General features: G+C 49.1%; 1 protein-coding gene across 4 annotated transcripts in view; it reads left to right on the plus strand.

Annotated features, from left to right (window-relative positions):
* The window catches only part of UBE2H (ubiquitin conjugating enzyme E2 H), a 119,228-nt gene extending 112,858 nt beyond the window's left edge, over nucleotides 1-6,370 (plus strand). For all 4 annotated transcript variants that reach the window (XM_017532567.2, XM_017532566.2, XM_037739999.1 and 1 more), the window contains one exon: nucleotides 2,039-6,370. In XM_017532567.2, coding sequence (XP_017388056.1) covers nucleotides 2,039-2,163 — 125 coding nt within the window. In that variant the 3' untranslated portion in view covers nucleotides 2,164-6,370. The remainder of the gene's footprint in view (nucleotides 1-2,038) is intronic.
* Nucleotides 6,371-16,315: the final 9,945 nt, after the last annotated feature.

Here is a 16,315-nt window from a genome sequence, read left to right on the forward strand (position 1 = left end):
CCATACCACGCCTTCCATTTTTATTTTACTTTATTTAATTTTTGAGCTGGAGTCTTGCTCTGCCACCTAGGCTGGAGTACAATGGAATGATCTCAGCTCACTGCAGCTTCCACCTTCCAGATTCAAGTGATTCTCCTGCCTCAGCCTCCTGGGTAGCTGGGATTACAGGCATGAGCCACTGCACCTGGCCATAATTCTCTCTTAAGGTTGTGTTTAAACATCCCAGCCACTTTCAACGAAGCAAAGCCTTTCCCTGGAGTGGCCTCTCCTATGCTTTAGCTGGTAGGACTTGGGGGTCAATGTGGCTGGGACTGCCTCACCCGCTTTCTTCCGTAACTGCCTCCCTCTGGTGACTGATACTCAGCAGCTCCTTCCTTTTATCTTCCTCTGTTTCCTCCTCCTCATTGGTGACCTTGCTCTTCCTTTCTCTAACCCAAAGACCTTGTCCTAGTAAGTACTTAATACACATTTGTATCCTTGAATAAAGAGGGCCAATAGTATCAAATTCTAGTGTCAAAAAAACAGTGTTGGCCAGTGGCTCACGCCTATAGTCCCAGCACTTAGGGAGGCCGAGGTGGGTGGATCATGAGGTCAGAGTTCAAGACCAGCCTGACCAGTATGGTGAAACCTTATCTCTACTAAAAATACAAAAATTAGCCTGGCTGGCATGGTGGCACATCCCTGTAATCCCAGCTGTTTGGGAGGCCGAGGTAGAAGAATCACTTGACCCCAGGAGGCGCAGGTTGCAGTGCCACCACTGCCCTCCAGCCTGGGTGACAGAGCCAGACTTGGTCTCAAACAACAACAAACAAACAAAAAGAACCCCACAGTGTCAATATGTAGCTTCTACAAAGGAAGAGGCAAAATAGCCAACCCATTAGAAGTTAAAAATAAAATTGCTACAGTTTGAACACAAACATTTCTCTCACTCTAAAATGTAAATGAAGGTAAATTTCTACCTAATCATGGGCTACGTTCATTGTCGTGAAATCATTAGCATAAAATTGCGTTATGAATTTGAAGGGCTCTAAGTCTCCAGCCTGCAAACCTTTTCTGTAAGGGGCCACACTGGCCAGATGTGGTCTTTGTCACACCTTCTGTTTACTACTTTAAGACAATCTTTAAAATAGACACGCATTCTTAGGCCCTGTGCTAGTTATTCAAGTCTAGTAGGCCCGTTTGGCCATTCAGCTTATCTTCCTGTTGCAGTGAGTCCCTGCAGCTCTCTAGGAGGAGAAACAAAGCCACAAGGGTGCGTTTTTGTGAGGCTTGCATTCTGAATAGGTTTCTGTCTTGTCTTTTCCTATTGTGTATAGGCTATTCACTTGAAAACAGCATGCACTTAGTTTTTAGGAACAAGTTTGTTTATTCAGCAGTTCGTAAAAGCAGTTTAAGTAGTCGAGCAGTTCTGATTCAGCCTAGGATTTCGTGGAGGCTGTAGCAGTGTAAATCTACCTTCAGGTAAATAATACATGGAAAAATCAGTGACGAGGGGTGTCTCCATAAAGCAGCTCAGTCCTGAGCAGATTGAGCGATGGTTTTTGCCAGCTGCTTCAAAAACCTGACAGGCAGGATCTGTTTAGACTAAAATCAATTCCTAAAATAATAGACCTGGGCTGACTTTAATTATATAACTGCAAATCTAAAAATGATGGGGGATTTCCTTATAAACTACTATGGAGTCATGACTAGTCCTGTACTATCTGGGAGGTGAAAGTAAAAAGAAAAGTGTGGGGCTCCCATTTCCCTGGTCCCTGAAGAGTTCTTGGGGCGCTGCAGCACGTATTCCCCTGCAAGTGGAACCTGCTGTGTTGCTCTTCCCAGTACCCCTTCCCTCAGGGCAAAATGCAGAAACTGTCTCAAAGAAGTCTCCCTGTGGGATTCTCCTTAGCTGTAGTGACCATGATTACTGTCATCTTTGCCCCCCCTGGTGTTTAAGGTAAGTTTGAACCTCCCCAGCCTTGCCAGCTTTTTGGGGTTGCCAAAGCACATGCCTGCCCGCTCACTGCCCTTGTTCTCTTTCCCCCACCCCATGCAGAGTACATCCAGAAATACGCCACAGAGGAGGCGCTGAAAGAGCAGGAAGAGGGCACCGGGGACAGCTCGTCGGAAAGCTCTATGTCTGACTTTTCCGAAGATGAGGCCCAGGATATGGAGTTGTAGTAGAAAAAGCACCTGCTTTTCAGAAAGACTATTATTTCCTAACCATGAGAAGCAGACTATAATATTCATATTTAAACAAAGCAATTTTTTTTATTACTAAACAAGGTTTTTATGAATAATAGCATTGATATATATATATTATATATCACCCTTTAGATCTTGATTTCTTGGTCATTTCTCAACCTGAGGTGCATAGCATATTCCCACATTCCATTTGGTAGCAATATGCGGTCCGAATGCATGCATTCATAAGTCCATGTGGCCAAGTCAGCCTGTGTGCTACTGAACTGTCAAAGGAAATAGCCGCTCTGATAGGTAGACATGAGTAAAAATAACAGGAAAAAGTCGCTTCTTTTATTGATGGTTCCAAAGAAACAAACCAAACCAACCAGCTCTTGGATGTGAAGATAAAATAGTGCTTTTTCGAAATGGAAAGAAAAAAATTGGGGAGGAAGAGGCCTGCTGTGGGAGCGTTTAGAGCCAGCCACGTAAGAATCAGAGCTGCTCCTTCCTGTGAATCCTAGGTGGCCCCATGTCTTCTGTGGAGTAACAGTATAAAACAGGGAGCTAATTAGAGTATTAAAACGTAAAACCATTTTTGGACTCTGATTTTAAGTACATTTTTATATGTCAGTTCCTGCCCTTCACTACCAGGCCCTGCAGCCACAGCGTTCTGTTGGAGAAACCTTGAGAAGTGTTTTCTGAATCAGTTCGTTTTCTCGGGGTAGAGCTTGTAATCCAGACCTGTTTTTGAAAGGACAGCACAGGAGGAGAAAAGTGACTGGGATGATGCTTCCTCTGATCTAAAACTCATGCAGAGTCACATCCTCATCCTAGTGTTCAGCCAGTTTGAGACCGCTACCCTGAACTTAAGAGCTTTAAATATGAGGGTTGTGTTTTCGGGGGGCGGGGGGGGTATTTTTTTGGTGTGTGTGTGTGTGTGTGTGTGTGTGTGTGTGTGTGTATTGTGCTTAGACAGGTTGCAGATTTCATCTTTACCTACCAAGAGGCGGCCGCCTCCTTGGACAAGCCGCTCATGGACCATTAGACTTGAGAAGAAGACCCACGTGGTGGCTGCAAATCCCTGGGTACTTGCCTTCATGTTTTGGTTTGGTTTTCCCTTTTTCTGCTGCTCTTGGCAGCAGCCTGGTCATCATCTGCTTGTGGGAGTGGGAAATGGGCATTTTAGACCCAACACAGATACTGAATTTAAAATGAATAATAATTGGAAAAAATAAAGGTTCTTGTACCCAGAGTGATTCTACATGGGAAAAACAACAGCATTTCTCAGAGAGTGACCGAATAGGAAGAAGGGATTCAGAAATATGATGTAGTAGAACAGGCCCTGAAGGAAGAAAATTTTTTCTCTCCTGTGTATGTTACGAGGAAATCAGTTTAAAATGCCTGCTAATCAAATGTCGACTCAGCTAACCGTATGTCCAGGTTGCTGCAGTTTCTTACAGATCTCAGTGTTGCCTGCTGAATTCGGGAGGGGAGTTTGGTGAAGTTTCAGACAGCAGCTCTGTGTTCTTTTTTTTGCCGCAGCCAATGAGATAATAGCAGAATTAGCCAATCCTAAAACCTTCTAAAGACGATTTTTGAGCATCCCACTGGGATTATTTAATTTTTCTTTTTGATGTGTGTTTTTAGTTTAGAAGTGCTGTATTCCACAAGGTTTAAGTCAGTGAGGTTGGAAGATACTCTATCTTTTTTTTATTCAAAAAGCACAATCAATCTTTTCTTTGAAAATCTATATAAAGTACAACTTGCTTTTAGCATGATTATTTTCCTAAATAAAAAGACAAAGAATTTACTTACTTTATGTTAATTACGGGCATGAAGCAAAAGGTTTTCTTTAAAAAAAAAAGTGCAGTGATATAGGGCTCTGGTTAGTTAACCGTACTGAGTTATCCATCTAGCATCCGTGGCTTGCTGGAAGGGTAGTATTAACTATTTAACTTGTAATGGTGTACTTCACTCTTACCTAGCACGCTGTCTTCTCATTGCTTTGGGGGAGGGAGGGTCTCTGCTGGCACTGTCTAACTTGCTTACCTGCTGACTTTGCAGTTTGCTTGTGCTATGACATTTATTGTAGGTGCTATTTAGGGTAGGCTTAAAGTGCTGGGTGGTGATTTGAGTTCAAACAATAAAAAATTGTATTTTTTCAATGTTGTATAAACAGTAGTGTTCTAATTACCTTGAAAAAAAATAATGACCAGTTAAGGATTGCTTTTGATCTTGTCAAAAAACCAAGTAGACCCCCGTTTCGGGAAGGTGCGTGAGCAGTGCTGTGGCCCTGCCCCTCACCTAATCCTGTATCTCTCTAATGATAAGACATTGGCTCTCCTCTGACCAGAGACCCAGCACCAGAGAGCAGAAGGTGCAGAATTGTCAAATGACCTGCTGGGGAAGGTTGTAAGAGTTAAGCAGATTTGAGTGTGGCTGCAGAGAGAGCGTGTGTGAGAGTGAGTGTGTCCATCTGTGTCCCTCCAGGTCTGTCTGATGAAGGTGAGATAAGGCTCCTCTGTTAGCGCTGGAAGCTGTGTCTTTGCTGCCTGGTCCCACTGCACCCGCTTGCTCCGTGCAAGTCTGTCCTGTCCGGGCACCGGCCTTGGTCCCATGCATGTCTTAGCTCTGGGTGGGGCTTTGCCTCTCCCGTGGGAAACTGACTTTTGCTGGGTTGAACAGAGTCCCTTCTTATGCTTTTTGTCCCTTCCCTGCACCTGGGAGAGGTGGGAGTAGGAGCCTAAACATGCAGGTACAGAAAGATCTGGAAGAAGACCTGGCAGTGAATCTCAGGACTCTGGGCCCCAGCAGTAGATGATTTCGTAAGTCTGGAGCAGGGGTGTTTCCCCACCAAATGCCTCTCCAGGCCGTCTGAGCTTGACCCTTCCAACACTCAGAAAAGCATCCCGATCTCTGGGCAGAGGCTGAACATTCTTGGCTTTAGAGGTGGTGACAGCAGCAGCAGGTCAGAGCCACTTCTGGCGGTTTCCTTCCCCTTTTCAGTGCCCGTAGTTTTTGGATCTTCCCTTGTGTTTTACCAGCACAAGCCATTCTTTGCCCCTGTTCACGTAACTGAGCTCAGGCTCTTGCCAAACACCAACAAGCAAGATGGCTAAAACCCAGCAACCTGACTCCACAGCCCTTTGGGCTCCCTCTGGAAGCCCCAGCACGGGGCGGGGGGGCTTGTGGGCACAGGGTCAGTGGTAGCCATCCTGGACACTGGCATTTGGCTTTGTCTTCAATCTCATCACCCTCCTTGAGGTTACTGTGCAGTTTCAACCAGCATTTTATACTAGTGAGGTCATTATCAGGAGCTGCCATATCATCTCTCTGGTACCTAAAATTTCTCATCCACTTCAAAAGCTGTTCTGACTGCCAGCTGGCTGATCTAAGCTCCTGAGGAACGTCTCCTCTTGAAGGAATTTTTCCCTCCAAAGGTCCCCTGAAGTCCTAGTTGGCCTTGGCCTGGCCCATGCCTTCTATCAGGCCCCCGTCGGGATGGCTGAGAATCAGGAAAGATGCTCTGCCAGCCTCCACGTGTCAAGTTTCTAGACACCCCGCTCTGGGAACTAACATTTGATTTTAAATGGCATGTGGCCCTTCTATGTCTCAGTGACTATTAGAAAAGTGAAAGCCATTTACAAAAGTTAGCAAGGTTTTTTATCAGCTTCCTAGCTGGGCTCCCAGCCTTGTTGAATGAAATCAAATATCTCTGATTGGGCGCAAAGAACTGCATTTCTTTGGACTTCTGAATCCATGTTCGTGCTTTCTCTGGCCCCTGAACTCCCCGGCGATTCCCTTAGGGGTGAGATGAGTAGAGGAAGCCCTTTGAGAAGTGGGCTTGGCCCTCTGGTGTGCAGGTTTTCCACTCATCTTTGGAAGGGCCAGGGCTCTGAATTTAGCCAAACACCCATCTTGGCTGTGGGCTTGGGAAGAGGTGGCCATTATTTACGGATTGTATTTGGTACATAATGTGTGATACTTGAAAAGATAAAAGGGACTGCCAGCCCTAACTGAAATCTAAGCTTTTTATCGCTTACTTTTCCTCGCCCTGTCTCCTTTCCACCTTTTTTCTTGCATTGTGATGATCTAGTAGGCACGTCTGTCAACAGGACACATGCCTCCTCTGACTATAACCTCTTAATAGTTGTGTATAATGAAAACTGTAAACTTTTTTAAATAAAATGTGTATATACCTTGGCAAATGGCTGGACCTTGATCAATAAGATAATAGTCTCATGATTACTCTCAGCTGGTTTTCTAAAATACCCTCTCTGTTCTGGCTCCTTTGAGCAGCAGACACTGGCTTCTTTTGGCTGAGTGGCTCTTAGATGCAGATGACTGGATTAGTTTGGGAAGAGAGTGGCACCCTTAGTAATAAACCAGAGGCTCTGCCCAGAGGCCTGTCCTTGAACCCGGAACTCGGATGCATGACTGCTGGCTATGAACAGGGAGCTGTGAGTCTCCTCCACTGGAGCCTTGTACAGCCGGAAGGTCCCTGTCAGCTCACGCTGAGTGAGGATACCCCATGGCCTGGAGTTCAGGCACAGTGCAGCTTCCTGGCAGGGCTGATCTGCCTAAACAGGTAGTCCTCTGCCAAGCGCTAAGCCTCCTGGAACGGTGGATTTTGCATGGGAAAACACTGCTCACTGGATTAGACCAGCATTTCGATTCCTTTCTAAAGCATTTGCCCTTGGTTACCACCAGATGGCGATACCGCTCAGTCTAATGGAGGCGGTTTTGTTAGCAGGACCTTTAGACAAAGGAAATAGTTTTGCTTTGGTCTCCTGTTCTCATTCCAGCTCTTTCCCACAGTTATCTCCATGTTCATTCCTTTTTCTCCTTCCCTGCATCCTGATGTATTCTCCCCAGTTGGCCTGGCTTCATATCTACCTGCCCGATTGAATGAGGTGAGGCCACTGAGGAATGGTGTGCCAGTGCCTGCTCCGTCTCCACTGGGAAGGAACCCACCAGCTACCCTGGATACCTCCAGGGCCCAGAAGCAAAACGTTCAACACGTTATTTGCCAGTGGCCCTCATGGACTCCTTAGCCAATGAACTGAACCACAGAGCCGTGTTCAAGTCCCAGTCCTTCCATTAGCTGTGCAACTCCAAGCCCCTCACTGGGCTTTCATGGGCCTTGGGTACTGAGCTATAAAGCGACATCCCTAGACTGACTAGGTTCTGACTCTGCCATCTTGTGACTCAACTCCACCCAGGCCCTGAAACAGTGCCACGTCACAGGATAGAGTAACTGAGAGAGGATACTGTATGTTAACCACAAAACACAAAGGTTTCAACACAGGTTTAGTTTTTAGACCCAAAGAGCTTTGGGAGTAGAGAGCACTTTCCAGCCTAAAGGGGAATGGAGAGGTACATGCGTCATGTGAACAGTCATTCCATTTATCTCACATAAGGCAGCTGCTTTTAAGACGACCCCAGGAGAAGTCTCAGTACAGTTGCTGGCCCTTGGGTCCCCCCACCGCCCCCCTCCACCAACCCTGGTAATCTCATCCGGCACAACTCACCCTCTCAGCCTCAGTCTAGCTGCTTTCCAAGTGGCAGGTGACTTGTCACTGGCTGCCTGAGTCATTGTCCCTTTCCTGGGAAGGGAACCGGGGTTTCTGAGGCACATTGTCCTGGAAAAGAAAGCTAGTAGGCTCTGAGCCCCCAAACTTAACTCTCTTGCTGGCTCCGAAGACCGCTTCGTCCCCCAGGGAATGAGTGGCTGTGACACTGGATCTGGGGCTATCCTGCTTCCCACCCAGAACCAGGACAGGATTTTTCTGACTCCCACAATCCCTGGAGCTGCAGAGGCCTAGCAGCCCCTGGCAGGCTAAGCAGACCTATTTGTAAGTCACACACGGCATCTCAGGGACTCATCCCCCATGCGCCCTGGATGGGCAACTTGGGCCCAAGCCTGCTCTCTTGTGCCTTACTGTGTGCACCCCCAACTTCTTGGAACTAAAGAGTTATCCTGACCAGGAATTTAATGTTAGAAGATAAAAAATAGCATTTTCCTCTGGCTCTGTGTGTGTGTGTGTGTGTGTGTGTGTGTGTGTGCGCGCGCGCGCGTGCGAGTGCGCGCGCGCATGTGTGCGTGTGTGTGCACGTGTTTACCTATGTAGTGAAGGGTGTTTATTTTTGAAAAAAGGCTGGGTACGTCTGTGGACCTGGGCTCCTCAGAACTCTTTGAGGCTCAAGACTTGGTTCCCAGGACCTGGTGTCAAGGGGTCAGAGGTGGCAACACGGACTTGGACTCCCTAAGAGAAAAACTCCACCCTCTGGCTGCCCATACTTAACAATGAACCTAGAAGGGGGTGCTGGACACCAAGTGTGGCTGGCATTCAGGCCTCCCTCAGCTTCTCCTGGGGTCCCGGCTGCCAAGGCCGGCCAGCGCACAGCAAGAGGCTCCTTGGAGAAGCTTCGGCCTCCTTGTGGGTAGCCTCACCTCCACTTTCCTCCATTCTGTAAACCACAAATCAGGGCTGCTGTGCTCCACTCCTGTGTGTTCACAAACATAGCACAAGGCTTTTAAAGATGCATTTTCTTGGCCGAGTGCAGTGGCTCACGCCTATAATCCTAGCACTTTAGGAGGCCAAGGCGGACAAATCACCTGAGGTCAAGAGTTCGAGACCAGCCTGACCAACATGGAGAAACCCTGTCTCTACTAAAAATACAAAATTAGCCTGGTGTGGTGGCACGTGCCTGTAATCCCAGCTACTTGGGAGGCTGAGGCAGGAGGATTGCTTGAACCCGGGAGGCAGAGTTTGCCATGGGCCAAGATCATGCCATTGCACTCCAGCCTGGGCAACAAGAGCAAAAGTCCATCTCAAAAAAAAAAAAAAAAAAAAAAAAAAAAAAAAAATTTCAATTAAAAAAAAAAAAAAAAAAAAAAGAAGGATTTCTTTTTTTCTTTTTCTTTTTTTTCTTTGAGACAGGATCCCACTCTGTTGCCCAGGCTGGAGTGCAATGGCATAATCACAGCTCACTGCAGCCCCAAATGATCCTCCCACCTCAGCCTCCTGAGTTGCCAGGACATGCCACCATGTTGGGCTAATGTTTGTATTGTATTTTTTATAGAGATGGGGTTTTGCCATATTGCCCAGGGCTGGTTTTGAACTTTTAGGCTCAAGTGGTCTGCCCACCTTGGCTTCCCAAAATACTGGGATTACAGGCATAAGCCACTGTGCCTGGCTAAACCATGCATTTCTGCCAATTTGAAAATTATGTGCTGGTAACAAATCAGCATTCCAGAAACAAGCTCTCCTCCAGAGAGGACCACCATGGGCGGGGCTGAAGAGGGCTTCCCCTCACGAGCCTCACTCAGTGTAGTGAGCCCTTCAGTAAGTAGGCCAGGATAGTAACTGTGTGTGCCGTGCCAAGTGGCTTAGTCACACAGACAGTGGCACAACCATGCTAGAAGCCGGATCTTCTGGCCATCTATACGTGTTCTTTCCAAGAATCACGCTGTGCCAAGCTCAGTGCCTGCTCCCAATGCCTGCTGGGGCTGGGGGCACCTGTGTCTGTGTGAACCTCCTGCCTCTTGGGCCCTATGAGATGCTTCCTGCCTGACCTCTGGCCCAGGGCTCATGCTATGAGCATGGTCTCTGAGGATCAGGGCCTTTCCCCATAAACATCCCCATTTCCACTGATAATGGTGTCCCCAACCTCCGGCGCCTGCAATAGGGTCAGAAAATACAACTCTAGATTTACCCCAAAGCCCTTCCTAGTGCAGAAATACAGAAATAGAATGTGATCTACATTTATCACTAAAAACATTTTACAGCCAGGCACGGAGGCTCACGCCTGTAATCCCAACACTGGGAAGCCGAAGCAGACAGATCACCTGAGGTTGGGAGTTTGAGACTAGCCTGACCAATATGGGAAAACCTCGTCTCTACTAAAAACGCAAAATTAGCCAGGCATGGTGGTGCATGCCTGTAATCCCAGCTACTCGGGAGGCTGAAGCTGGAGAATCGCTTGAACCTGGGAGTCAGAGGTTGTAGCAAGGGGAGATCATGCCACTGCACTCCAGCCTGCGCAGCAGTGTGGGACTGTCTTAAAAAAAAAAAAAAAATTCAGCATGTAATTCACAGCAAAAGAATGAGACAGTTTGCATTCTTATTTTTATGCTAACTCTGAAATCCAGGGATATTTCACAAAGTACATCTCAATTTAGAAGCTAAATTTTCAACATTTAAAGTGACACATAGTCCTACAAAACAAAGTTGTTTTGCAGAACAATTTATATTCGTTCTAAAATTTAAAATTGTATACCACAAAAAAGGTGATACTCAATAGCCACATCTAGCTTGTTGCTAACTATTGGGAAGTTGGACTCTAGCAGCCTCTCCGTGCAGCAGGGATTTTTAGAGAAGCAGGCCTGGCGCAGTGGCTCACGCCCATAATCCCAGCACTTTGGGAGGCCAAGGTGGGCGGATCACCTAAGGTCAGAAGTTCGATAGCAGCCTGGCCAACGTGGTGAAACCGCGTCTCTACTAAAAATACAAAAATTAGCCAAGGGTGGTTGCGCACATCTGTAATCCCAGCTACTCGAGAGAGGCTGAGGCAGGAGAATCGCCTGAACCTGGGGAGGCGGAAGTTGCAGTAAGCTGATCGCGCCACCACTGCCACTCCAGGCTTGGCACAAAGCGAGACATCTCAAAAACAAGCAAACAAGACCACGAAGCTGGCAAGTCACAAGAGCAAAGGAGCAACTTTGTTTAGGAATCTAGGGCAGAACCCAGAACCTCCCAATCCATAGATTGGTCTGGAAGGGCGGACTGCATACCCAGTCCGGTCCCTGGGGGGCCGGAGATGGCAGGCAGAGGCGCCTGGGCAGCGTCTCGGTACCCTTGGGGGCGTGATTACCAGCACGTGAGAGCGCCACCAGTCCTGCCTCCTGGGCCGGAGCCTAGCAGGCCCGGGTTAGGGAATCACTCTGTGGGTTACCCGTGTCCTCCCCGGAATCCGAGCTGTCCCGGGCAGAAGGCATGGACAGCGCAGTCCAGCAGGCGAGCAGGGCGGAGCGGGCGGGACTGGGCGGGGAAGGCGGGGCGGGGCCGGGCTTCGGAGCCCGAGCTTCCCGCCTCGGCCACCAGCGGGCGCACGTGCCTCGTGCTACGGTCCCTGCTGGCAGGCTGGAGTCTGGGTGGGGTGGGGTCGGCCAGGGCGGGGAGGTCCAAGAGGCCCGCGGGGGGGGGGACTTGGGAAGCCTCTGGCATCTGCCCCACCGAGTGGTGAGCACCGGGAGGAGGCGGCTGTAGATTCCTCATCGACGTGACCAGTGTAGGGGAAAAGCCCCCAAAACAGGGAGTTCAGCAGACGCGCCAGAGCTGACATGGGCACTGTCACTGTGCCAGTCATGGCCACCAAACCCTCCCAGCAAGGCGGGGCGGCCAAAGCAGGGGTGACGAGAGGGGCGGCTCAGCCCACCTCCCCCGCTGATCTGTCGGGAAAGGAAGAAGAAGGGTCGAGAAAGCCTCACACGCTTCTAGGACAGGGAAGAGGGGACTGGACCAGGACATGGCTGGATGGGAAGGAGCTGGGTAAAGGGAGGGCACCGGGTAGGGCGTCGCCCGGGCTGTGCGGGGAGCGGTGAGTGGGCTCAGGGGGAGGGGTCAGCGTTATGGCTGGACCGGGGGCACGTGGCCGGGGGGGTGGACTGGTGGAGTCCTGGCCTGGGGCCAGGTCAGGCATCAGAGGCACAAAGCAAAGGATACTGAGAGCGCGAAAGGGAGAAAGGCAGAGACCCAGACCTGCGGCGGGAGGGCGGAGCGGCCGGGCGGGAGGCGAGGACAGTGGGCGAGGCTGGGGCTGCAGGGCTGGAGCCTGGGGGGCCTGGAGCACTGGGGCAGCTGGAAGGGACAGGAAGCATACCTGGGCCTGCAGGGCGTTCCTGGGGAGATGGATTGAGTGAAGACCGCGGCGTCCACCTTCAGGGCTCTCTCTAGCTCCCTCTTTCTGTCTCCTACCACTTGCTCTGGGGGAAGCCAGCGGGTTGTTTTGAGCTGTTCTCTCCTTTGGAGAGCCCCACCTGGCTGGGAACCGAAGCCCTAAACTAACAGCAAGAGCTGAGGCCTGGCGACAACCTGCGAGTGAGTTGGCTGTGGTTGGCCCGACCCCGGTGCAACTAGGAAAGGGCCGCAGCGAGGCGTCACCAGAGATCCTGAGCCGGGCGGCGTGAGAGCAACTTCCCAGACTCCTGACCCTCGGAAACTGGGAAAGAGAGGGGAATGCATGTTTGCTGCTTTAAGCTGCTAAATTTTGGGTGCAATCCATGCAATCCTAATAGTCTATAGTTTTTTGGGAACCACTGTATTTTCCCTATACTGCTTATTTCTTAGTTTTATGTGAGACAGAAAAATAGACCAGGCACGGTGGCTAACGCCTGTAATCCCAACACTTTAGGAGGCCAAGGCAGGAGGATCGCTTGAGCCCAGGAGTTCCAGGCCAGCCTGAGCAACATAGGAAGACCTGTCTCTACAAAAAACTTAAAAATTAGCCCTGCGTGTTGGCGCATGCCTGTGGTCTCAACCACAAGGGACGCTAAGGTGTGAGGATCACTTGACCCAGGAGATTGAGGCTGCAGTGAGCCAGGATCGTGCCATTACACTCCAGCCTGGGCTGCAGAATGTGACCCTGTCTCAAAAAAAAAGTAATAATAATTTGTAGCATATTTAAGGCACTGCTATAATTTTTTTTTTTTTTTTTGAGTCAGAGTCTAGCTCCATCGCCCAGGCTGGAGTGCAGTGGCACCATCTCGGCTCACTGCCACTTCCGCCTCCCAGGTTCAAGCGTTTTTCTGCCTCAGTCTCCCAAGTAGCTGGGATTACAGGTGCCCATCTCCATGCCTGGCTAACTTTTTGTATTTTTAGTAGAGACAGGGTTTCACCATGTTGGCCAGGATGGTCTGGATCTCTTGACCTCGTGATCCGCCCGCCTCGGCCTCCCAAAGTGCTGGGATTACAGGGGTGAGCCACCATGCCCAGCTCTTTTCTTTTTCTTTTTTTTTTTTTTTTGAGACAGGGTCTCACCTATCATCCAGGCTGGAGTACAGTGGCCCGATCTTGGCTCACTGCAACTTCCACCTGCTAGGTTCAAGTGATTCTCTTGCCTCAGCTTCCTGAGTAGGAAGGGTTACAGGCGCCCACCACCGCATTCAGCTAATTTTTGTATTTTTGGTGGAGACAGGGTTTCACCATATTGGCCAGGCTGGTCTCGAACTCCTGACCTCAAGTGATCCACCTGCCTCGGGATTACAGAGTGCTGGGATCACAGAGCCACCACGCCCAGTCTGACAGGTCCTTTTAAAGAGTCTTGGAAGTTTTCTCCAGGCTTCCACTTAAACCTCTTGGGCCAAACCAAGCCACCGGGCCACACCCTGCTTCAGGGAAGTTGGGAAATGTACTTCTTTTTTTTTGAGATGGAGTCTCTCTCTGTCACCCAGGCTGGAGTGCAATGGCATGATCTTGGCTCACTGCAACTTCCACCTCCTGCGTTCAAGCAATTCTCCTGCCTCAGCCTCCCAAGTACCTGGGACTAATTAACTAACTTTTTGTTAGTTAACAACTAATGCCCAACTAACTTTTTGTATTTTTAATACAGACAGGGTTTCACCGTGTTAGCCAAGATGGTCTCAATCGCCTGACCCTCGTGATCCACCTGCCTTGGCCTCCCAAAGTGCTGGGATTACAGGTGTGAGCCACCATGCCCGGACTTTTTAAAAAATTTTATTTTGAGAAAGGATCTCACTCTATTGCCCAGGCTAGAGTGAAGAGGCACAATCATATCTCACTGCAGCCTCAATCTCCAGGCTCAAGTGATCCTCCCACCTAGCCTCCCAAGTAGCCGGGACCACAGGCGCATGCCACCATGTGCAGATATTTGGGGTTTTGTTTAGATGTGGGGTCTCACTCTGTTGCCCAGGTTAGTCTGAAACTCCTGAGCTCAAACCATCCTCCTGCCTCAGCCTCCCAAAGTGTTGGGATTATGGCGTGAGCCACTGCCCCTGGTGACTATTTTTCTTATAGGTGATAAAGGTGTTGTGTTTTGTGATAAGGGTATTGTGTTTTATATGATACTGTTGCATATGTATATATTTATTAGTGTATATGTTCAAAAACGACCTGTTGGAAATACTGCATTTATGGATGAAATTATATGTCCAGATTTGCTTCAAAATTATCCAGTAATGAGCAGAAATGTAATAGAAGAAACAAGGTGAGCCATGTGTGAAGCTGAATGACGCGTTCTTCATACTGTTCTCTCTGCTTTTGAATAAGTTATACATTTTTCATAATAAAAGTTTCTTTAGTCTGTTTTTGTTTTTGAGACAAAGTCTTGCTCTGTCGCCCAGGCTGGAGTGCAATGGCACAACCGTGTCTCACTGCAACCTCCGCCTCCTGGGTTCAAGAGATTCCCTTGCCTCAGCCTCCAGAGTAGCCAGGACTACAGGCACGTACCACCATGCCTGGCTAATTTTTTAAACATATTTTTAGTAGAGAATGGTTTCACCATATTGGCCAGGGTGGTCTTGAACTCCTGACCTCAAGTGATCCACCCGCCTGAGCTTCCCAATGTACTGAGATTACAGACATGAGCCACTGCACCCGGCCTTTAGTCTGTTTTTAAGTAAGTCTTAAGATCTATATTTGAAATTTTGCAGTTCTAAACAACCAGGATTCTATTACTATTACTAAGGAATAGGAGAGGTTGGCTTTGCCAGCATATAGAGCAGGCTCTGTCACAGTGACAGCAGCAGACCCCAGTGCTTAACTGGCAGAGATGGGCCCAATGCCCCATGATCTGATGTCCTCCCTCCAGGCCATGCCACCAGCTAGACCCCTCAGTTGCCTGGGACTTACTGGATCCTGTTTGTGGCCAGATTTGCATTGTAGGCCTTGGAGAAGGGAGAAAGGGGTTTAGCTGGAGGCATCTGAGACCCTGCCCCAATCCCAAGCAGTTTAGAATTTATTTGAGCAACAATAACAAAGCAACTACACACACTCCAAGTCATCACTCCAAGATAGGAACTAAGTACGTGGCAACTTGTTTGTTCCATGTGAGAAGGTGAAGCCAAGGTGTGCTCCCTGGAGGAGGAGGCAGGGATGAACTGGGTCTTGAGAAGGAGAGTAGACCCATCCTAGAGAAGAGCATGAGATCAGGAGGCTTTGCAGCTCGTTACCAACTGCATGGCCAGGGGGCTGAGGGAAGCAGGCGCCGTGCCTGTTTCTGGCCCTAGCAAAGGAATGTGTTGCTCAGGATTTAAAAACTCGAGCCACAGAGTCTCCCTGTTAACAGTGACAGTCATAATAACAGCATCAGCAGCTAGTGTTTTAATGTTTCAGGCCCCCAGCTAAGGGTTTAACTTACAGCCAGACCACGAGGCTGGTGTGATCACCCTGCATTGGACACCTGTTGTTTCTGCCGACCCAGCATCTGTTCCTTCTTCTGGCATCAGTACCGCAAGGCTAACTGAGGGAACACCACTTCCTCCCTTCCTCATCCACGTGGTTTTTGGAAGCTAACTCCAAAACTCTCCCACCCCACAGTGGTGGGGCCCTCTGACCTAGCCAGCCAGCCAGGTCCCCTACTCAGTTCAGAGAGGAGTATGTGGCTGGAGCTTCTGTTGAAACCACTGGGAAAGAGAAGAGCCTTTTCCCACTGGGGCTGTGAAGCTCAGCGCTGGTGAGACTAGAGCCAGGTTGCAGAGAGCCTGCCTGAGAGCCTCCCTGGACCTCTCCTTTAGGGCAAACGTCAAGCTCCTTCCTGTCATTTGCAATCATACAATCATCCTAATACACATCTCTGGTATTCAGGTGAGGAAACTGAAAGGTGCAGTTACAAGGCCAAGGTTACCGAGTCCTCTTAAAGTCTGCAGCGGCCAAAATGGGAAAGGCCGATATCTTAAGCCTTAGGAAGAGAGACTTCCAAAAGTGCAGATAAAAGAACAGGTCAAAACCAAAGCTTTATTTTATTTTATTATTTGAGACAGAGTTTTGCTGTTGTCACCCAGGCTGGAGTGCAATGGCATGATCTCAGCTCACTGCAACCTCTGCCTCCTGGGTTCAAGTGATTCTCCTGCCTCAGCCTCCCGAGTAGCTGAGATTACAGGTATGTGCCACCGTGCCTGGCTTTTTTT

This window comes from Cebus imitator, unplaced genomic scaffold, assembly GCF_001604975.1.
Source record: "Cebus imitator isolate Cc_AM_T3 unplaced genomic scaffold, Cebus_imitator-1.0 Scaffold77, whole genome shotgun sequence".
In the NCBI taxonomy this organism is placed as follows: domain Eukaryota; kingdom Metazoa; phylum Chordata; class Mammalia; order Primates; family Cebidae; genus Cebus; species Cebus imitator.